At 44.1% G+C, this 22448-nt stretch overlaps 2 protein-coding genes across 10 annotated transcripts; both read right to left on the bottom strand.

The window, feature by feature from the left end:
* Nucleotides 1-275: 275 nt before the first annotated feature.
* LOC139564459 (ubiquinone biosynthesis O-methyltransferase, mitochondrial-like) lies at nt 276-10500 on the bottom strand. Of its 2 annotated transcripts, none has more exons than XM_071383997.1 (6): nt 10063-10500; nt 6735-6872; nt 4920-5019; nt 2144-2395; nt 1255-1414; nt 276-912 (listed from the first exon to the last, which is right to left on the bottom strand). In XM_071383997.1, exons 1-6 carry the CDS (start codon nt 10218-10220, stop codon nt 716-718), a joined length of 1005 nt encoding a protein of 334 aa, XP_071240098.1. In that variant the 5' UTR covers nt 10221-10500; the 3' UTR covers nt 276-715. The 2 variants fall into 2 exon arrangements, with proteins under 2 accessions (XP_071240098.1, XP_071240097.1); XM_071383996.1 differs by having other exon boundaries at nt 6729-6872; nt 10063-10345.
* Nucleotides 10501-13096: 2596 nt separating this feature from the next.
* LOC139564457 (arginine/serine-rich protein PNISR-like) lies at nt 13097-21338 on the bottom strand. 8 transcript variants are annotated; one of them, XM_071383989.1, is made up of 12 exons: nt 21214-21338; nt 20253-20374; nt 19902-20084; nt 19278-19528; nt 19001-19169; nt 18570-18829; nt 18229-18381; nt 16647-16746; nt 15929-15982; nt 15203-15388; nt 13905-15114; nt 13097-13434 (listed from the first exon to the last, which is right to left on the bottom strand). In XM_071383989.1, the coding sequence occupies exons 2-12, from the start codon at nt 20338-20340 to the stop codon at nt 13404-13406; spliced, it is 2685 nt and encodes an 894-aa protein (XP_071240090.1). In that variant the 5' UTR covers nt 20341-20374; nt 21214-21338; the 3' UTR covers nt 13097-13403. The 8 variants fall into 8 exon arrangements, 7 of the variants coding, with proteins under 7 accessions (XP_071240090.1, XP_071240094.1, XP_071240095.1 ...); XM_071383993.1 differs by having other exon boundaries at nt 19025-19169; XM_071383994.1 differs by having other exon boundaries at nt 19025-19169; nt 21219-21289.
* Nucleotides 21339-22448: the final 1110 nt, after the last annotated feature.

Below are 22448 nucleotides of genomic sequence, written 5' to 3'. Positions count from 1 at the left end.
AGATATATTTTTTAAAGATATTTTTTATGTTCAGCCCACATAATACAATTTAAATGTATGCATTAAGGTGTCTGTAATAGAATACATGTGGCAAAAATGAATGTAGTCATTAATAAATGCATTTCTATGGATTCCAAAATATTTTTTACAATGATAGGTGCCTATCAGTCAGTGTATATATAAATAATTGGTGCCAACCCAGTCCCGCCTGCATCAGTGTGCTCTGCTTTTCCCAAAAGGTTCAGTTTGAAACAAACATCGCACCTCATAAACACTTTCCAACTGATTCATAGTAGTTCTGAAATCGTATTCAATGATCCGTTTATTATAGCTTCCTGCAGATTCACTTTTTCTTGAAATATTGAAATATTGAATATCTATAAGAAGGCTTATACATTCAAAATCCTTACTGCGCAAGAAGCGTTGCGCACTCCAGCGGCTTCGTGGGCGAGCGCTCGTGTCACTGGAGGTAGACTAGAGTGCACTGGACACATTGTAGACATGTTCATCCTGTTCAAACCGGGTGTGCCTCATTATGCTTGAACTCACAGAACAATCATGGCCTGGCTGAAAGAAAACACCATGCACTTGTGTCAAGCACTGAATTATAACCTTCAATAGCTTTGTTTTTTAGGTCCGTTGCCTTTCCTTTCAGATATCAGAAGATCTGTGCTGCAGCTGACCACGTATGACCACTCGCTCTTCCACGGCCAAGTCAGTTGTACCAGCGTCTGGCCTTAGCTTGGGCAACTACCACGGTGGGGTCTTCGGGGTCGTCCTCGTCGGAGTTCGGTTCCTCCTCGAGTTTGACCGCGTGCAGGGCGTAGTTGATGCTGGTGCTCTCTGTCCAGCTCCAGGCCCCTGACAGAGGGTTATACAGCATCCCTCGGATAGACTCCACTTGGAAACCATCTGGGACGGAGTAGAGATAGAGAGCAATAGGTCAGACAGAAAAAGAGAGGGATAGGGAAAGAATGGGTGAGAAAGAGAGGATGAGAAATAAGAGAACGGGACAATTGAAAAGACAGAAAGCGAGAGAATGGATTAGAGAAAGAGAGCGAGAGACAGAGGGTCACACACAACCTCCTATTGGAAAGTGAGAACGACAGAATGAGCCAAACAAAGACACCAGTATGCCTTCAAAAAAAGGAGGCACCAGCACAATAGTAAAAGACCAAAGGAACAGTAGAAAGAGCTAAGAGGAGAGTGAGGAAGAGGAGTAGCAGCATGTGAAGGAAGAGCAGGCAGACTCACTGGACTCCAGCAGGCGCTCCAGCTCCACGGGGCCGACAAACTTATCCCAGTCATGGGTTCCGCTGGGCACGATGCGTAGCACCTCCTCTGCTGCCACGATGGCCAGGGCGTACGACAGCTGGGTCTTGTTGATGGTGGTGATGAAGAGGGAGCCTCCTGGCTGCACACAGGAGGGAGACCGTTACAACCCAGGGTTGTGTTCATTAGGCACCAAACCAGAAGAGACTACCTGGACCGGTACCTGGTCCAATAAGAAATGCTCGTTTTCCTTTTCCCGTTGCAAAAATGTTTTTTTGTTGTTGTTGTTGTGTACACTAATGAATGTGACCCAACAGATGTGTGTTGCTTCGGGTGGCGCTATTGTTGTCAATTGAGTGGCAGCGACACAAGTTTGACAGATAAGAATTCAAAAGAAAAAAAACTACTGAAAGATCAGGTAAAAGGGGACAGGCTTTGAATGCTTCATCTAACACATCAGAGACTGTACACACAACTGTTACAAGGAGAGATGAGAGCTGGTTTACATCTCAACCAACGAAGCTATTTGAAACATGACATTGTACAGAGCAAATTATATTTTTGGATGGTCGGTATTAAAAGAGTGGGTGAAAGATTTGGTCCGGACAGAGTGAGAATCTGGATGCAATGGTATTAGAGGAGATTAGGAAGAGTTGGGCTCGCTCAACTCATTTGTCCTACAACACACTGACCTAGGAAATTGAAGGCATCTGGCCCTCGGACCGATACAGAGGTCAACCTAAAAGATACAGTCGATAGTACAAATCACTCACACACACCACAGATACCTCAATGAAGTGACTGTTCTCTCAGAGAGTACAGTCACACGGCCACATCACACATCAAATGTGAGACGAGTCACATGACCCACCTTGAGCACCTGGTTGCAGCAGAGTGTGAAGGTTTCCAGGTCAGCCAGATGTTCCACCACCTCAGAGGCCACCACTGCATCAAACTGCCCCGCTCCCTTCCCCCCCTTTTCAGAGAGCTCCTCCAGAGTGTTGGCACGGTAACGCACATTGCCACGCAGGTCTGGATCATGCCACGCATGTACCTCCGCTGTCCCAATACTGTCTGCCACCGGGTCAATGCCTAGCACATCTGCCCCCAGTCTACCCAAGGGCTGGGAGGTTGGGAGAGAGAGAGGGAGGGTAGAGGAAGTGAGTTTATACATACAGTGCCTTCAGAAAGTTTTTACACATTTTGTTATGTTACAAAGTGGGATTAAAATGTATTTAATTGTCAAATTGTGTCAATGATCCCTACACACAATACCCCGTTATGTCAAAGTGGAATAAAAATGATACTTTTCATAAACATTTTTTAAAATTGTAACACACTAATATATCTTGATTAAATAAGTATTAAACCCCCTGAGTCAATACATGTTAGAATCACCTTTGGCAGCGATTACAGCTGTGAGTGTTTTTGTGTAAGTCTTTAGGAGATTTGCATACCGGGATTGTACAATATTTGCCCATTCTTTTTAAAATGATTCAAGCTCTGTCAAGTTGGTTGTTGATTATTGCTAGACAGCGATTTTCATGTCTTGCCTTTGATTTTCAAGCTGATTTAAGCCAAAACTGTAACTATGCCACTCAGGGAAATTCAATGTCATCTTGGTAAGCAACTCCAGTGTATATTTTGCCTTGTGTTTTAGGTTATTGTCCTGCTGAAAGGTACATGTGTCTCCCAGTGTCTGGTGGAAAGCAGACTGAACCAGGATTTTCCTCTACGATTTTGCCTGTGCTTAGCTCTATTCCATTTCTTTTCATCCTAAATAACTCCCTAGTCTTTGCCGATGACAAGCATACCCATAACATGATGCAGCCGCCACCATGCTTGAACATATGAAGAGTGGTACTCAGTGATGTGTTTGCCCCAAACATAACACTTTGTATTCTGGACAAAAAGTACATTTCTTTGCCACTTCTGCTACTCTTCTTCCTCACCCTCTTTTTTTGCATTATTTTAGTGCCTTATTGCAAACAGGATGCAATATTTTTATTCTGTACAGGCTTCCTTCTTTTCACTCCGTCATTGAGGTTAGTAGTGTGGAGTAACTACAATGTTGTTGATCCATCCTCAGTTTTCACCTATCACAGCCATTAAAATCATTGGCCTCATGGTGAAATCCCTGAGCAGTTTTATTCCTTTCCGGCAACTGAGTCAGAAAGGACACCTGTATCTTTGTAGTGACTGGGTGTATTGATACACCATCCAAAGTGTAATTAATCACTTCACCATGCTCAAAGGGATATTCAGTGTCTGCTTTTTTAAATTTATTTACACTGTGTGCAATGGGTGCCCTTCCAATGGGTGCCCTTCTTTGCGAGTCATTGGTTATCCTCCCTGGTCTCTGTGGTTGAATCTGTGCTTGAAATTCACGTCTCGACTGAGGGACCTTACAGATAATTGTGTGTGCGTGTGGGGTACAGAGGATGGGGTAGTCATTCAAAAATCATGTTAAACACTATTATTGCACACAGAGTCTGAGAATTATCATGTGACTTGTTATGTGCATTTTTACTCCTGTACTTATTTAGTTGCCATAAAAGACATTTCAACTTTGAATTTTTAATACATTTGTAAAAAATGAAAACTAAATTCATGATGGGGTATTGTGTGTAGATCAGTGACACAGTCTCAATTGAATCCATTTTTAAACTCATGCTGTACACAAAATGTTTGAAAAAGTCAAGGGGTGTGAATACTTTCTGAAGGCACTAATTGGATTCTAATGGATTCCAGAATAAAACGAGGAATACTTGGCCCTTAAAAGAACACTGTCCGTCTCTAGAGCGACGTGATAGAATGACGCCACGGCAGAGAGAGCGAAAGTGAGTTTATACATATGGATTCTACAATAGAATTACGAATGCCTGACCCTTGAAAGAACACTAACAGTCTATTTGGTGAGTGAAGTGCTGGAAGGAAGGTAGAGGAGGAGGGAGAGGTGGCCGGTGGAGATTGCGAGCAATTTCGATATAGAGAATATGAGGAGAGTCGATGAAAGTCCCTGAGACGCAGCGCCCTCTTCTGGCTAAATGTGTGTATGGCGTTGGCACGTGTGTTTACAGCGTAGCGCTGCCTGCTCACCCGCAGCCAATCTCCATCCTTCCACAGCTGATCTCTTCTGAAGGGAATTTCCCTAACGACACGATTCTCTGAGACAGACTCCTACAGTCTAAAGTCTAACAGACTGTGTGTGTGTCTCTGTCTGTGTGTATGTGTGATAGAGAGCTATATCAGACCTGAAGTTGTCTCCTCAAATCAAACCAAACTGCTGGTATGTGTTCACTTCAAATAAGAGCAAGGAAACAAAGTTATCAAAAAACTAACAAACACAAACAACCAACTGTCCTTTCCACCAAACCCTGACCAGTCAAATTGAAAAGAAATATGAATGTAGTTGACATTTAAACATATTATTAGCAACTGGTAGAGCAAGGAAAAGGCTTGCATCACAAGCAGAATTGTACTGTACGGGCTACATTCAAAGTGAAGCTAAATCTGATTTGATAGCCTGCAATTCAAACAATTGGAATTTCCAAGCAGGCGTAGAGGGATAGGAGTCTGTCCACAGCAGCATCAGACTGCATATCTATCTCATTCATACACACACACAAAAAAGACACACATTTTACCTCAGTGAGCAGCCCCCCGCCACAGCCTACGTCCAGTATTCTGAGCCCAGCCAGGGGTTTCCCTGGCTGCCGCCCGCCATGTGCGTTCAACAGATTATCCCTGAAATAGAGGTCACACTATGAAAACACACAACCTCTCTTTCCACCCCATCCCCAGAGCCATACAGTGCATTCAGACCCCTTGACTTTGCACATTTTGATACGTTACAGCATTATTCTGAACTTGATTAAATTGTTACTCATCAATCTACACAAAATACCCCATAATGGCAAAGCAAAAACAGGTTGTCAGAAATTAAAAACAGATCACATTTACATAAGTATTCAGACCATTTACTCAGTAGTTTGTTGAAGCACCTTTGGCAGAGATTACAGCCTCAAGACTTCTTGGGTATGACGCTACAAGCTTGTATTTGGGGAGTTTCTCCCATTCTTCTCTGCAGATCCTCTCAAGCTCTGTCCGGTTGGATGGGGAGCGTCGCTGCACAGTTATTTTCAGGTCTCTCCAGAGATGTTAGATCGGGTTCAAGTCCAAGCTCTTGTGGGCCACTCAAGGACATTCAGAGACTTGTCCCGAAGCCACTCCTGCGTCGTCTTGGCCGTGTGCTTAGGGTCGTTGACCTGTTGGAAGGTGAACCTTCGCCCCAGTCTGAGGTCCTGAGCCCTCTGGAGCAGGTTTTCATCAAGGATCTCTCTGTACTTTGCTCTGTTCATCTTTCCCTGGATCCTGACTAGTCTCCCAGTCCCTGCCGCTGAAAAACATCCGCACAGCATGATGCTGTCACCACGCTTCACCGTAGGGACAGTGCCAGGTTTCCTCCAGACCTGACCCTTGGCATTCAGACCAAAGAGTTCAAATCTTGGTTTTACTGAGGAGTGGCTTACGTCTGGCCACTACCATAAAGGCCTGATTGGTGGAGTGCTGCAGAGATGGTTGTCCTTCTGGAAGGTTCTCTCATCTCCATAGAGAAACTCTAGAGCTTCGTCAGAGTGACCAGTGGTCACAGAAGGCCAGCATCCCGGAGTCGCCTCTTCGCTGTTGACGTTGAGACTCGTGTTTTGCGGGTACTATTTAATGAAGCTGCCAGCTGAGGACTTGTGAGGCGTCTGTTTCTCAAACTAGACACCAATGTACTTGTCCTCTGGCTCAGTTGTGCACCGGGGCCTCCCACTCCTCTTTCTATTCTGGTTAGAGCCAGTTTGCTCTGTTCTGTGAAGGGAGCAGTACACAGCGTTGTACGAGATCTTAAATAAGATAAAAAGTTACGAGGCTAACTGTGGCTGCAGTGCATGCACAGTGCATGGGCTTTCTAATCCTACAGTTACAAATAACATCTTCCATTGATTAGATATCTCCTAACGTTTGCCACACACAGAGCGAGGCTCTATGACTGTAGCTAATTGCAGCTTTGAATGATTTAGAATTGGCCAACAACAAGCTACACGCGCCACTCTCCACTCTCGTGAAAAGCTAGAGCATTAGCATAATTTAACAAATTGCGCTCTCTCTCTCTCTCGCTCTCTACTACAGCAGTTGTGTTCGGATCTGTATGGGCTCTTCCGGACAAGTCAGTTCAAATTACACATACCATAGACCCGTGACAATAATATCAGAGCCGACCCATGACATTATTTCGAATTATGAATCCAGACCCGAGTATTCGGGTACCAGTGGATCCGTGAAAATTTGTAACTGTCTCCGACATAGATTCTACGTCTAAAGTAGCCCCAAGACACTGGATGATTGTGGCATCTTTAATATGCAATGGCGTGAATAATGGGGGTGAATAAACCACGAGGCATACGCACGCGCACCGTATGAAAGGCAACCTGAGGTCGTTCATTGAGTGGAGGGCTGCGAAGTCTCCCTGCTCGTTCCACCACTTGTTGGCGAGAAGCTGGAACCTCTTCACCTCATTTGGGTCCACAGTGGTCCTGGAGGCGGCGCGAAACCTGCAGATGCAAAACAGTTGTCATCAGCTACTCAAATACTGACATGTATTAGACATCGGGGACGTCCCAGGTCGTCTCTGTTGCAGTCAGACAGCGTAGAGCTCACATTGGCTGGGTCATATATTCGTTAGTGCACACACCGGGCGCAACGGCAGGATAAATTGACTAAGGGAGCAGTGAGGGCAAACTATTTTTTTTGGGGGGGGGGCTCATGCATTGAAATTATATTGAATTCTGCTTATATTATGCTATACTAAATTAAACATGAAGTTAAAATGCTGAGACAGAGACCTTTGAGTGCTTTTGAAGTGACAGGTTGGTTCGAAATCTGTAGCCCATCTCCTCTGCAATGTAGCAGCACAATAGACAGTACCCTACACACTTAAACAAGGCTATTTTGGTCATGAATATAGGCTACAAGATAGAGTAATTCATCCATTACAAACAGCCCATGTGAATGTCTTACCAAAATAATGCAAATTAAATGCTGAAAGAAGTGACAGGTAGGCAAGAAATCTCCGCCGCGCTCTATCAGCACCATGGACAGCGCCCTACACACTACAGAAAGACAGCCGAAACCCTATTTTCTGAAATGACGCCACTGGCTATACAACCAGGATTTTGATTGAAACCAACCAGCCAGATCGTTTGTTACCTTTTCAGAAGTTGCGGCCTCTGTGACGCTCTGTGGAACTCCTTGAGTAATCGATCATTCCATTCTCCCCGAAATCTTCCCCCTCTAATGCCAGTTGGATTAGCTGAGCTTTCCTAGTGAGTAGCATGCTTCTTCTGTGCTGACTGAACACATTTGTCAAAGTGGAATCAGCTGTGGACACTCCACTCATGAGCCCTATGATTTAAATTTTGAATATTGCGTGACATGTATGTGGCGTTGTGGGTTATGGTGCTAAACACCTTGCCAAGTTCCTTGTCTTTTCGTAGAGTATTTTCCATCATAGACAGAAAAAGTCTACTGCCACCCCCCCCCGACTCAATCATATCCAATGTCCCCCTCAGTGGTTACTGGTTTAATATATATATATATATATATATATATATATATATATATATATATATATATATATATATATCAACCACAAGGGTGTACTAATGAGCTATGAGTTTAAAAAAAATCATAATAGAGGACAAATATTATTTCAGTGTAGATAAGGGGAGGCCTGTTTAAAATGAAAACATGCCAGCCAGACAAGCCAGTGTACGAATCAAATGTATTTGCATATGAATGGAACGGAAATTTGTCTGACTTTGTGATCTGTAAGGTAAGTAACATTGATGTGTGGGGAGGGGGCATTGAAATTATATATTTTTTTACCCTGATGCCTGTTAATTCATAAAAAGCACAAGATGGTAAATAACATTAATCGCAATGGTTAAGCCTTTGCCAATTAATAGGAATAAATTTAGCCTAATTGGTAGCAAATATGACGTGGAGGAGAGTAAGTATCCTAATCAGGCTTTTGTTTGTCAAATCCAGATTAAATATAGGTCTTCATGTGTATCAAATCTGTAGGCGATTTTGGGCTAAATCAATGACAAACAGCTGAAATGTTCAGGCTTCATCATGATCTGTGATCAGAACAGGCTGGGGTGTTTTCGCTTCCGTTTAGTCTAAGGATATGCGCAACAACGCAACCGCACTGAATTGAATAGCCTGATTCAATGGGATTCTCCTGAATAATAAAATGTTTTTATCTGTTAAGCTGTTTGGTCTATGCATAGACCCATATCGATTCAAACTTTTTGGTATTTTGCGGTAGGCATAGCTCTAAATTGCAGAGCATTTAATAAACCAACATTTTCCTGTGATGTTGAGGCTAAGCAAGATCTATAGGCTAGTAGACTATGCGGAAATAATCGTGGAGTTAATCATTGTTATAGCCTAGATCACTTTATATAGTCTGGACCGTTGCTTTTCCTATGGCTAAGAAAACGTGGTAGCATATGCTTTTTGCTCGTCTCTATAACAAGGGTTAGGCCTATATCCTTACATACCCCCTCAATTTGAACCCTGCTTTTAACCATAAGACATCTTCACAGAAATGTATAGCCTAAGGATTGCATGGTGACAGTGATTGTGTCTGTTAATCCGGTAAACTGGGAAGTGGGGGGAAAAACGAGGTCAAATCATGACATCAGTGATTTTCACGTCAGCGAAAGATGCCAGAGTTTCTGAATTGGAATTCCGAGTTGGATGACCGTTCAAAACAAAACAAATCCCAGTCTGAGCTCGTCCCCCCAGATTTCCCAGTTGTCTTGAACGCACTGAAGTCGGAAGTCAGAGATTGCCGACTTCCGAGTTGTTTTGATTGCGCCACTAGAGACCTAGGCTACCTTTTGTTTCTGAATAAGACTACCTCCAACAAAGAAGCCCTTGTGTCTGTATCGAGGTGAGAAATAGGCATATCTAGACAGTAATGGTGGCTGGCTGCGATATCAACTAGCCTAATAAGTTTTGTATTGAGGTGATAGCCCTATTTTTGCTAAATCGACAAATGAAATGGTACATGTGACGTGATGTGAACGCATCGGCAGTTTGACGCCTTAGAAAAACTTGTCTCCATTGACAGTCCATGTTAATTCATGGCAGTATTTTATGGCACTAGGAAGACGTTTGGGGACTTGGTGAGAGGTATTAGTAGCCTCACGAGGCTTAATTATGTCATGAATCACCCCCCATAGAAACACTACATCCACACACACACGCTGTGTGTGTCCATTGTGAGATACAGATTTGGCGCAAACTTGTCACTCAATCATTTGAACTTTTTTACTATTTTTGTTTATATAGGGCCATAAAACTAGAATGAGGGGGCACATGTGTGGCACACACAGAAGCTCAACTAAACAGTCCATACAACACTGGAGAACATTTGGAATAATCAGATTTGCTAATGCGTACAATTATGAATACAACCCCGGGGTGTAATAATTAGTGCACACAATAGCAAAACGTTTCGCAACGAAAACTAGTTTCTATTCCCGTTTGCTTTCTAGTCTAGTGATGAAAAACCATGCAGCGCTCTTGAGATGCTCAGCACGGCTGCAAAAAAGACTACCTGGAACGAAACCATTTTCCGTCAGCATGGAGTTAGTTAGAGAAACTGAGTACATGTGCAATCGCTAAGACCCTCATACCACATCTGCAAACTAAAATGTAAGTGTACCATACCTCACAACCGCGAAACCAATTTGAGAGCGACGCTCCAGAAACTGCGTGTGATGTTTACATACAGAAGTCCGAGCTGAAGTTGTAGTGTCATTCACCACACTTGTTAAACAGCGGGTACAAAACCCTAAGATGAACCGTCCAAACTTCTTTGAATACATGTTGTCTGTTTTTTACATGTATATTTCTGTTCGGTATCTACAGGTCAATGTGACCGTGGTGTACTCCTTCTCTTACTGTTCGAGTGGAACCACTGCTGTGCACAGACAGTTCCTACTAGCTACTGTTTCCGGACACAATCTACTCCAGTTACATATTATTATATTGTATAAAAGCTCAATTAAGCCAACACTATGCGTTCAGTAATATATAAATGATTAAATACAACTGTAACGTAGCCTGTTCTAAAGTAAGGTGGGGCGGTGATACATTTTGATGATTGGTGTTGTGTTGAACATATGCACAATATATACAAAAGTATGTGGACACCCCTTCAAATGAGTGGATTCGGCTATTTTAGGCACACCCGTTGCTGACAGGTGTATAAAATCGAGCACACAGCCATGCAATCTCATTTCCAACAAGTAAATTCATCAAATGTCTGCCCTGCTAGAGCTGCTCTGGTCAACTGTAAGTGCTGTTATGATCAACTAGTGATGCGAAGGTGAACGTTGGGAGCCGACCTCGAATATCAAAAAAGCCGAATCTATTTATAAACATTTAAAAAAAAAAAAGATATGAATAATCAAAAGATTTAAATTGATATAATTAACTAATTCAAAGAACGAAAAAATAAATAAAATAGGCCTAAACATTCGTTCTGACATTCGTTCTGACTGTCTGCTCAGTCTAACAGCCTCACTTGTTGTTCCTGTCAATCAGACACGCAGTGTCAACCAATGAACCAAAGATGCGTGAGGGAGGGCCAAGCCAACTCACTCACAGTCACACACTTAGCAGCCGAGGAGAGAGAGGAAGGACAGCTGTGAAAACAACAGCTGGGAAATGAGTCGGAAACACAGTAGCATTTGGATGCATTTTAATCATGTAGACAATGTTAGAGCACAGTGTAGAATTTGCCAAAACAAAATCTCATATAAAGCCGGTTCTACGCACAACCTACACCGGCATATGTGAACTGTGCACCCAACTGTGAAGCTAGCTGTAGCGGAGCTTCGAGAAACTAGCGGGTCTGCTAGTGATAGTGATGGAGCCAGCACCTCCACACGTGGAGATGTATCCACTCAGTCAAGTAGGCCTACTCCGCGACCCACAGCAACGCAGTCTTCTATGGACCAGTTTATGCCAATGTCTGTAGCAAAACAAGGCCACAATGATTGTCACCGATTTCCAGCCATTTTCGTGGGTGGAGGACAGAGGTTTTAGAAATTATAGCAATAGTCTAAATTCAATGTACACAATTCCAAGCAGGAAAACCCTTTCAAAATCACGTATTCAACATTCTGTACAAGAGCACACAGGCTTAAGTGCGGGAAAGAGTCCAAAAAGCTACTGCAGTTTGCCTTACCACTGACTGCTGGACATCAAGGGTAACCACTTCTTACATGTCACTTCATTGAAGATTTTTCGATGTCCAGCTGTCTTCTGGACTGCTTTGAGTTCAGCGACAGACACACCTCAGAGAACTTGGCAGAGGAACTGTTGAGAATGGCCAGAGAATGACAAGTAGATGGAAAAGTGGTCTGTTGTGTTAGCGACAATGCAGCTAACATAACCAAAGCCAAGAAAGCAGCTGTGGAATACTTCCACAGGAGCACAGTAGGTGCTGAAAAACTAAAGTCTACACCACGCCAGATGAGGATGCCTGAGCTGAGGCCTAAACAAGACTGCACTCCAAGGTGGAATTCAACATTTTATATGTTGAAGCTGTTTCTTGAGTCAAAGGATGCCATCATCTCTACCCTGGCCATTGTCAATGCACCTGTTGATGCTCTGACCCAAGAGGAATGAGAGGTGGTGGATGAGGTGTGCGGAGTCCTGGAATCCTTTGAGCAGGTCACTGTGGAGATCAGTGGAGAGGTACAGTAAGCAGTTATTACTACATCATTATTTAATCCAGTATTATATATGTATATGAGCAGTAGATGAGAATGTAGTATCAGTAGACAAAACATGAACCTGAACTAATAAGTTACTGTTCTCTCTTTTCAGATATGTGACACCCTCAAAAATGATACTCCTGTGTCAGGGTCTGCAGAGAATTACAGCCAGCCGCCAGAGAGAAGCAAATATAACCACAGGACATCTGACAGAGTTGATGGACACCCTATGGAGGAGCCCCTCCAAAGATCTGCAGATCCTCTGAGCTGGTGGAAGAACAAGACCTCTGTCTACCCACGGCTTACTAAAGTCATGACAGGGGGACTCTGCATAGTGGCCACATCCGTTCCCTCTGAGAGGGTCTTCTCGAAAACAGGACAAATAATTACTGAGAGAAGAAACTGCATCAGCCCCTCGAAAGTGAGGCAGCTTGCATTTCTGAATGCAAATCTCTCATCAAAGCAACATATGGTCAGCATTGCTGTGTGCTGCTGGTTATATGGCAATAAAGAAGAGAGAAAAGAGGGACCATCTGTGACAGAACTGCACATTTAAGAGTGGCCTTTTACAGTACCCAGCACAAGGTGCACCTGTGTAATTATCATGCTGTTTAATCAGCTTCTACATATGCCACACCTGTCAGGTGGATTAATTATCTTGGCCAAGGAGAAACGCTCACTAACAAGGATATAAACAAATTGGTGGACAAGATGAGAAACTTTTTTTTCAACTCATGAAACATGGGACCAACATTTCATATGTTGCATTTTTATTTTGTTCAGTATATATAAAATAAAGTGAATTTGTAGTGTTCATATAGCTAAACTAACAAAATGTTCCTCTTTGCCTTTAGAATGTCTTAAAGACCATTCAAAATGATCAATATGAATAATGGCATGTTATCAATTGCACTCAATCCAAATTACTGCAGGTTTAATGATAACCAACCCCCCCCAATAAAGAAAATACACAGAACAAGGGATCATTTCAGTTTTATTCAACAATTTACATTAATACATTTATCCTGTTAAGCTTTTTAAAATGACACATCTTTCCAAGATTCTACAGACTACAAAGCCTCCGAGCTTTGCATGATAGAAGGCAAAAACCTAGCATTCAAAATGTCCTGTTTGCCGACTTGCCCTTAAAAATAACATATTTACAAAGATAGAAGGTTGGGGGGAGTGGAGAGTTCACCTACACCATTGCCTCTATAATGAGACAAGCCTGTTAAACTCATGGAATTTAAAAGTAAGTGCACAGATCAGGGAGCCCTGCGCTCCTCAACGCCTACGCCTGGCGGGAGACGGGGACCTGAAACAGACGCAAAGGGGAACATTAATGGTGCTGCACCACACACACACACACACACTCATGCAAAATGACACACAGGCAAAAGAAACAGTCACACCCTCACTGGGGCCCTGTTAACATCAGCTCATCATGAGGACAATATATTGCATTGATTTCTGAATGAACTTTCCTTTGGGAAGAACAGTTACTACATTCACACAAGGCACTAAAATAGATTGATATGCTGCACATGCCCAACAGGGGGCACTATTATGGAGACAGCGGAACAGAAACTTGGCCACAAATGTTTCCTTTTTTTTAACACATCATGAAAATATTAATTATTTATCTTTGTAAGGTAGCCTTGAGCCCTGACAGAGAAGGAAAGTTGTGCAAAAAAAATATTACTGGGCAGTCCGCCTCCAATATGACACACACACAACAGAAACATGATACAACAGAAAAATAAATGGTAAAAAATGGAATACTACCTTGATCGTGACTTAGACTTGTTTTTGCGGCTTGCCTTCTTACCAGACTTGTGACATTTTTCCGTTGATTTTGAGCGGCTACGTTTGGATTTCTTAAACTTCTTTTCCTTGCTAAGCTCGGGGGTGGGGGACCTGCTCGACTCCGAGTCGGAGTACCTCTTGCTAGATTTGGCAGAGCCCTTCTTGCTAGCCTTGCTATCCTGACGGGAGTGCTTGTCACCCTGAGGGTCTGTGTGATCGCTGCTCTCTTTCCTTTTCTTGGATTTTCCGTTGCTCTCCTCCGCAACCACAGAGCTCACCTCCCTATCCCTCTCTTTCTCCTTCCCCCTCTCCGTTTCCTTCCCCTTCTCCTTTTCCCGCTCTTTCTCTTTGGCTTTCTGCCTCTCCTTCTTCCTATCTGACTCTTTCTCCTTCTCCTTCTTCTTCTCTTTCTCCTTCTTGTCGTGGCTGCCGCTACGGTCTTTCTTCCTGTCCCTATCCTTGCTGGAGGCTTTCTGCTTGTGCTTGCTGCTGTGACTGTCCCTGCGCTCCCTGCTCCTCTTCCTGTCTCTGTCCCTCTCCTTGTCCCTGCTCTTGCTGCGGCTGTCCCTGCGCTCCCTGCTCCTCTTCCTGTCTCTGTCCCTCTCCTTGTCCCTGCTCTTGCTGCGGCTGGCCCTGTCCTTGGACCTGCTCTTGCCTCCCCTGCTGACCCTTCGCTCTCGAGAGTGGCTGCGGTTCCGGTGGCGGGCAGAGCGCTCTGCGCTGTGGTTCCGACTGCCCTTCCTCCTCTCCCGGGCCTTGTCGCCGCTGCGCTCCCCGTGACGTCTGTGGGAGCCGCGACTGTGGCTGCGCCGGCCGCCACCGCGGGCCCTGTGCGAGGAGGAGCGGCTGCGCCTCCTCTTCCTCCGGGGCGAGGAGGAGCGCGAAGAGGAGCGTGAGGAGGCTGAGGATGATGAGGAGAAGGAAGACGATTGGCTGCTGGCACTGCTGGAGCTGGAGCTGCTGCTGCGTCCGTTGCTGGGGGAACCGCTGGTGCCTCGCACTATGCCACGCTCCTTACCCCGACCCACCTGCCTGACCTCGTTGCTAACCTCAGGCTCACTGCGGGACCTGCGTCTCTCTGCTGTGGGTTCCGCCTCCCTCTCTCTCACTTCCTGTTTGTGGAGGCTCTCTAACTGGCCCTCGTCATAATCCCCCCTCTCTCTGCTCACTCTGTCCAGTGCCATCTCTTCTGGAAGACAGACAGAAAACAAAACATATATGTTAAACTCAAAGACAACGTCACCACTGCTTATTGATACTGCCTTTAGTTCCCTCACCACGTGCGTGCTGCGCCTCCTGCGCTTGTCTCTCCTGCAGCTCCCTCTCCTTACGTCGGAAGGCGTCTATCTTCTCCCGGATACGGTGGTGCAGCTCCTCCTCGTCCGTGTCGGAGGACTCGGACGCCTGGGCGCTGTGCTCCTCCTCGTCCTCACTCAAGTCCGAGCCATAGTCGCCAAGTCCACCTGCCACAACAGAGCCCCCAGCTTTTTGAGCAAGACTGCAGCAACTAGCCATACACCCAACCAAGCTTCCCATCAAAGACGAGCCTACTGTCTGTCTGTTTTCAACTGAACCCCACACTAGAAACCCACTGACACCCCACTTACTGTGAGATGGCATGCTCTTTAGTGTTCTGATAAGAAAATACTTTGTAAATCTAAGGCAAAGACACTCAAACTGTGCTGTGAAGGATTGCAACATTTCAGAAACATTCCCCCAAATTCCCAGTTTTATCAGAAATCCCGGGAGAAGAATTGCAGGTTGGAGAATTCCCTCACAGCTAATTCCCTTCCAACCGGAATAAAAAATAAATGTTTTTGGTAATGTTTGGGGAATTTTGCAACCCTAGCTGTGAGGTGGACCCTTCCCTTCAGCTGCCTCAGTCACTCTTCTGAGCTACTAAAGCAGTGAGGGGACAGGGGTTTGAGCTCTGATTCTTACCCACCAACACCCCCCACCTCCCAACCCCCCCCCCCGCCTGGAAGAAAAGAAGGGCGACTCACCAATGCCGATCAGAGAAGTCAGTGCACTTGACTGTGCCAGCTGTTTGGCAGGCGCTTTGATTCACATCAACAACAGGAACAACATGTTAAAACACATAGAGCCACCATAGAGACAGCCACCATAGAGAAGTCTCTAGAGAAGGGGGCACAGATAATGCACTATTCACAAGAGCGGTCTTTGGAAACCAAAAAATTAAATTAAATAAAAAATAATGACAAAAACGGAGAGAAGAGAAGGGGTTAACAAACAACGTCTGTCACACACATTCAAAGTCAAGACAGTTGGAATAGGGGAGAAGAACCACTCTGTACTAATGCACTAGTGTCAGATAAACGGGGACAAGTCACTTGAATCTGATCTATAGGTGAGTGTATGTTATAAAGTCAATGGGTTCAGAAACACAGTCATTCAGGAGGACCTTCAGGAGCAGCAACCAGGGAAAACAGCTTAGGTTACTGTTGTTTTGTTTTAAATACACCAGCTGCTCGGCTGTCTTTACCAGGGCCATTTTCTTTTTCTTCCGTTGCATTAGCAGAGAATGGTTGAAGATGCATATGATCACATTTTGAAAATACTTCCAAGTTTGCCACTCAATTACCCTGACTTACGGAGATGAATTGAGTGACGTTTTCAGACTATATAAAACAGGCTTAAACATGATGTCTTTGTGACAGGCACAGATGATGCGTGGGCTCGAGGAGATGGGGGTAAGCAGACCTTTGGTGGCTTTGCGGTGCGTCTCTTTGGCCACAGTTTGGATCTCTTCGTTGGTGACCTCCAGTAGGATTTCCGTCAGCAGAGTTTTAGTCACAATCATCTTTGGAGAGAAACGTGAGAAAAGGCTCTGACATGAGTTAATGATAATCATTTGTTTGTTAAGAGGGCAATTATTTTGCAATCTTGGATAGGATGTTTTTTTAAATATATATTGAAATTCGTGAACAAGGACCACTAATTTCAGAGCTGCCATTTGAGCACCAGGGCTCTATAACATAACACAAAATAACGTATAACAAAAGACATCCTAATAGGGCTGGACGATATGGCCGAAAAATTACATATAGATTTTTATTCAAACTTAAAGGCGATTTACGATATATACATTGTAGTTTTTTGTTCATGTTTTCTCCAAATAAGCTTTGTTGTACAATTAAAAGGTCCAATATATTGATCTAATGAATTCAGGGCTTGTGAAATTATACCTAGGCTAAACGTAAGCCTTCCACAACCCACTAATAATTGTAACATTTGATCAAGAGTTTAACCTGCTTTTTTGCAATAATAACTGATCTGGAGTTCAAGTCTGTCTATCAAAATGTCATTTTTGTTACAAATTTAACCAGAACCATGCATAATGCACTTCTTGTAGCAGGCATTATAGAAAACTAACACAGGTCACAAACAATCTCTCAAGCACAAGCCCACGTGCTAGTGAATAGCCAGCTAATCTTTATATTTCAAATTAACTTGGATCTATTTGCTAGCTAACAAGACAGAACAGTTGAATTGCTAGGAACACACTTCTGTCCGTCTCCAACTGTTTGAACAGCGTGCTAGCCTGTCCATTTTGTTCAGAATGGCATACCTTATTTCTCAGAATGAGAACAAATTGCCAACTCCTTATATAACTAGTGCTCTATGCTTATTGCAAACGTATAAAACACAGACTAGACAGCTAGTATAACGGTCTTTGGCTCAAATGCTGCTAGTGGTACCGCAATGCCACGCCTACAAACGGAGCATTCATTTTCAGTTTTTTATTACAGTAAAATGTATTTCGGTGTCCATATGACCGATTCTGTTAGACCAAACCTCAAATCCAAATAGTAAGTTGAAACTGCTTGTCAGAGAGGAAGTGATCTCTCATCTTTGTTGTTGTGAGTGGCTAGGGAGGGGCTTGGTGTGTGTGTGTAAACACAGAGGAAGATGCGAAGCGAGAGGCTTCGCGCTCACCAAAATCGATCCAAATTCAGCCCAATGCTTTCCTATTGACATAAGCTTGCCGCCTGCCTTCTCGCCTTTGGGACGATTCCCGTTGTTAGGGAAGAGACATGAGCATCTAGTCATTATATACAGATCCCTGGTATAAATGGGAAGGTGCACACAGAACAGAAGGAGCAAAAGAGACAAAACAAAGAGACTAAAAAAAGACGAGTAGCCTACAAGCCAACAAACGCTCATAAAAAAAAAAGTTGATTCTTGCGATACAGGCATTTAGAATATCGCGCAACAATTCGATATCGCCCAGCCCTACACCCACCCCAACGTGTCAGAATGGTAGCTGTAAGCAAAAACTAACCAGCTGGAACTCTCTCTCCTCCTCAGTCATCTCTGGTTCGCTCTGGTCCTCCGGGGGAGGTGACGGGCTCCTGCTGGCCAGCTCCTGCTTCCTGGTCAGGACCCGGTCCTCATCTTCCCTCTCCTCCTCATCACCCTCGTCATCATCACTGTCCTGTTACAGAGGAGGGAAAGGGGTGGTAGGTCAGTTATACAAAGATACGACAACAGGACCCCCTGAAACCTCACTAGTGTCACAGTTTAACCGGAATAATGAAATTATTCTGGGGATTTTTCAACCCATTGTTCATAAGGTTAATGGGATTCATGACGCCATGGAAACAAAAAGTGATTGATGCTTACAAATTTACTCTTGCGGGGTAAACGAGGCCCATCGCCGCCCTCGTCCACCGCGTCGCTCTCTTTGTCTTCATCTTTAGCCATTTCGGCACGCTGTTTCTCCATGCGCTCCTTCTCCAGCTTCTTCTGTTTCTCCCTGTCCATCTTCTCCAGGCCCTCTCGGATCCAGGCCGGCAAGGTGCGCCTCTTCACCGCATCTGACAGGAGAGCCAGGTCATTGGATGCTGTGTGTGTGTGCCTGTTTTCCTGCGTGCCTGGGAAAGCTAATTGAGAAAAGTAGAGATCAACACAGACACAAAACATGGTGATACCCACAACATCCAAAATGTATTTCAAGGCAAGAGAGTTGAAGCAAGCCTCTGCCTCTCTGACACCAGTAAGTGTCCAGGGATGAAATCCTGATCAGTGCCCATTTAATGAGGACGTTTATGTACCAAGGTGTCGGTGAAGATGCTCACCGAGGGCGGCAGCAGGAGCATCTTGTTTGGGGATCTGGATGGGGGATCTCTGGCGGTCCCTAAAGCCAGGGGGCCTGTCCCGTCTGTTCTGTGGAGGACCCTGCTGCCAGTATGGAGGGTGGAACCCTGTGGCAACCGCCCCATGCTACAGAGAGAGAAAATGAGAAATGAGGACCATCCAAACTAGTTGAATAACAGCGAGACCCTATACAACAGCAGCCATGGAACTCTAATGTAAGTGTGTGGTGTGTACCTGATAATCAAACTGGTTTATGGCCATTGGGTTCATGGCGTAGTTGTCGGGCTGACCCCCGAAGCCGTGGCTGTTCTGGGGGTAGACCCTGTGGTGGCCTTCAGAGAACTCCAGACTGTCCTGGCTGGTGCTGTCCTCAGAGGGAGCCACCACATCCATAGGTCCAGTCCCCATAGGTCCTGTCCCTGGGGGGATCCACACCTGGTCTATGGGGGGAGGAGGAGGAGGGGGCTGACCGTGCATCCCCCATTCTGTAAACAACACATGTACATTGTTATTGTTTATTTGGATCCTCTTTAAGCCCACCAAAAGGCTTGTCTTACAAGAGACCATTCAAAAATAAAAAACATACACTTGCAGTCATGCTATTCTGACATTAAACTACTGGACTGCAGGGGAACTAAGTTCATTGGGGCACAGCTATGTTAATGTGGTGGACGTGAAATTCTCCCATAACATGTTCGTTGGAGTACATCGGTGACATCACACCATCCCTGAGATATAAAGACAAATTATGTACAGACTGAGTATAGCAAGCATGATGGTCTTGCAACGTGAGAAAACAGATCACCGACATAAGCCTTCTATATTCTCCATCCCCAGAAAATTATGTGAAGAGTTTACCAGGTTGCCACATTCTGCCAAAATTGGCGTCGCCCTGGAAGGAGCCATGGTTATTGGGCATCACAGGATCCATGCCAGGGATGTCCTGTCCATTAGGATGAATGTTCTGCTGGTCTACTGTAGGGCCTGTAGACTCTTTCTGAGCAATCCAGGCCTGGGCCAGTGCTGCCCAGTCCACTTGACCTGCACCACACAGAGAGACAAGAGAAGCGTTGCTTGGGGTGTCATTTTGTAAAATTGTAAATAATGCAACAATTGAGCTGTCATTCTGCGTGGTCAAAGCAATGTTACACCAATCCAATCTTGGATAATTTCCACTTGTACAGTGCTCCATGCATACAGGTCACCCACTTGGATCTTGCTGGTGCTGGAAGGACTGCATCCACTGCTGCTGGTTCATAGGCCATTGCGGCCAGGGCTGTCCACCCTGGTCCCACATCTCTCACCCTGTAGTTCCTACGCCTGTAGCCTGCCTATGTGAGACAGAAGCATGATATAACATTACTGTAATTGAATAGTGATATTCTCAATGTGAACCGTCCATGCGAACTGTACTTATGATGAATGGCCGAGGTAGGACGTCATTGTAAAATAAGAATTTGTTCTTAACTGACCTGCCTAGTTAAATAAAAAGGTTCAATAAATACAAATAAATGTGTTAGCAAGCTAGTTATGTAGCCTCGGTTATGTAAAGTTAGCTACATTAGGCGTTTCACCCAAATGGCTTGGATCAAACAAGTAGCGTTAGCATCGATGCAGATGCTTTTTATTGACAGTGCCGAAGCCAACGAATAAAAAAAAAAGGCCAAGCTAAATTGCTAACCTTGATTGCTAATTGAGAACTGCGTAATTGTGGCTAGCTAGTTAGCGAGAGTTAGCTAGCTAACATTCATCCCCCTAAGTTAACTCAGCTGGCTATGGATGTTTGCTGGGTGGCGCTAGCTAGCGAACGTTTGCACTTCACGCTACAAGTGGATTTCATTTACACTGCATGCACTTAATTTGTGATATCTAGGTAGGTAAACACTCGTGTTATATAAGTTTATATAAACTATTGTCCATTACTTGTCTGCTTCTTCAGTCAATGTTTTCCAAATTCCCCGGGCTCGGTGCGAAATGCAACTGGCTAACAGTTAGCCAGCTAACAATTAGCTTTCGTCAGCTTGCTTGTTTTCAAGATTCGGGTTGGAAAGTTAGAAAATAGCTAGCCATAGTTTGGAATAATGCTACAAAGATCAGTAGCTAACATCATCCACTGTAACATCTGCATCAGGTGAATGCACACAAACTAACACGCTTGAGCGTTTCCCACCTCACCGACTTGGTTCTTCACCGTCGAGCACTCAAAATGGCTACGACCTGGAAGTAGTCTAGCTGGCAACCTCGCCACAAACCTTTGGGCTCTATGGGGCCAAAAGTAGGCCTACTGATTGTAAATGATGGCCAAAGATCATGAAAAAGTGACAAAACAATCAATTTAACAATTCTGCAGAAATTATGTAATGTCATTCTTCTGGTACATATTACAGGCTGGGGTCCACATAAAACGTACAAGTACATGCCAAAGTACAGAACAGTAATAGACAAGAACAGCATAATATACATTAAATAAAAAATAAAACAAGAGTTATATATAGGAAAGACACCAAGAGAAAACAAAAATACTATTTACACACTATTGATATAGTCATATCCTTATATATAGTACAAGGGAATAGTGAACTACATGTAGTTCAACTTGTAATTTAATCACATTTTCCTGTAGCTTGGTGGTAGCTGAACTAAATTCAAATATTGGTATTGTTTTCAGTAGTTCACTTATTTGCCATGTAGTGGTGTAGCTTACTACTGGAACTACACATTCCTTTTTTTGCAAAAATAAAATATGGGTAAAGTAGGCAAGAATGTCCATTCTTTTTTGCATCAGACCTGCCTAATTCTCAATTGAAACATTGTTTTTGTGTTTAATAGGTAAAATATCACATTCTGTTAACATCTGACTCCAGAGTGATCGGTACTTGCAATTTTGTATTCTATGACATTTCAGATATAGGCATGCTAAATCTAACTACATATTTATATATGTTTTTTTAATGGTAGCGTTAGTGTAGCTTAACTTCTTTCAATGTGAAGTCATTGGTAGCTTGGTAAACTATATTTTCAGAGTAGCTTCCCCAACACCGGAAGACATATTCCCTTGAAATGAACACTGAGAGCTATGGATTGGAATAGGTCAATAAAGAGGAGATGGTGGTGGAACCGTATTGTGAGTTTCACACACACACACACACACACACACACACACACACACACACACACACACACACACACACACACACACACACACACACACACACACACACACACACACACACACACCTATGGCCTGATTAAGACATATTCACTTGAAAAGAACACGGGAGAAAATAAGTCATGGTGTAGATAAAAGAGGAACGGAGAATAGGTACAAGGAGACAGAGCTGTGGGAAAGAGTGAGCATCTTAGAAGAGGAGAGAAAGCGTTTACACGCACCTCTTTTCCACCTCT

This window comes from Salvelinus alpinus, chromosome 35 (assembly GCF_045679555.1).
Source record: "Salvelinus alpinus chromosome 35, SLU_Salpinus.1, whole genome shotgun sequence".
NCBI lineage: Eukaryota > Metazoa > Chordata > Actinopteri > Salmoniformes > Salmonidae > Salvelinus > Salvelinus alpinus.
This window is presented reverse-complemented; position numbering and strand designations above follow the sequence as displayed.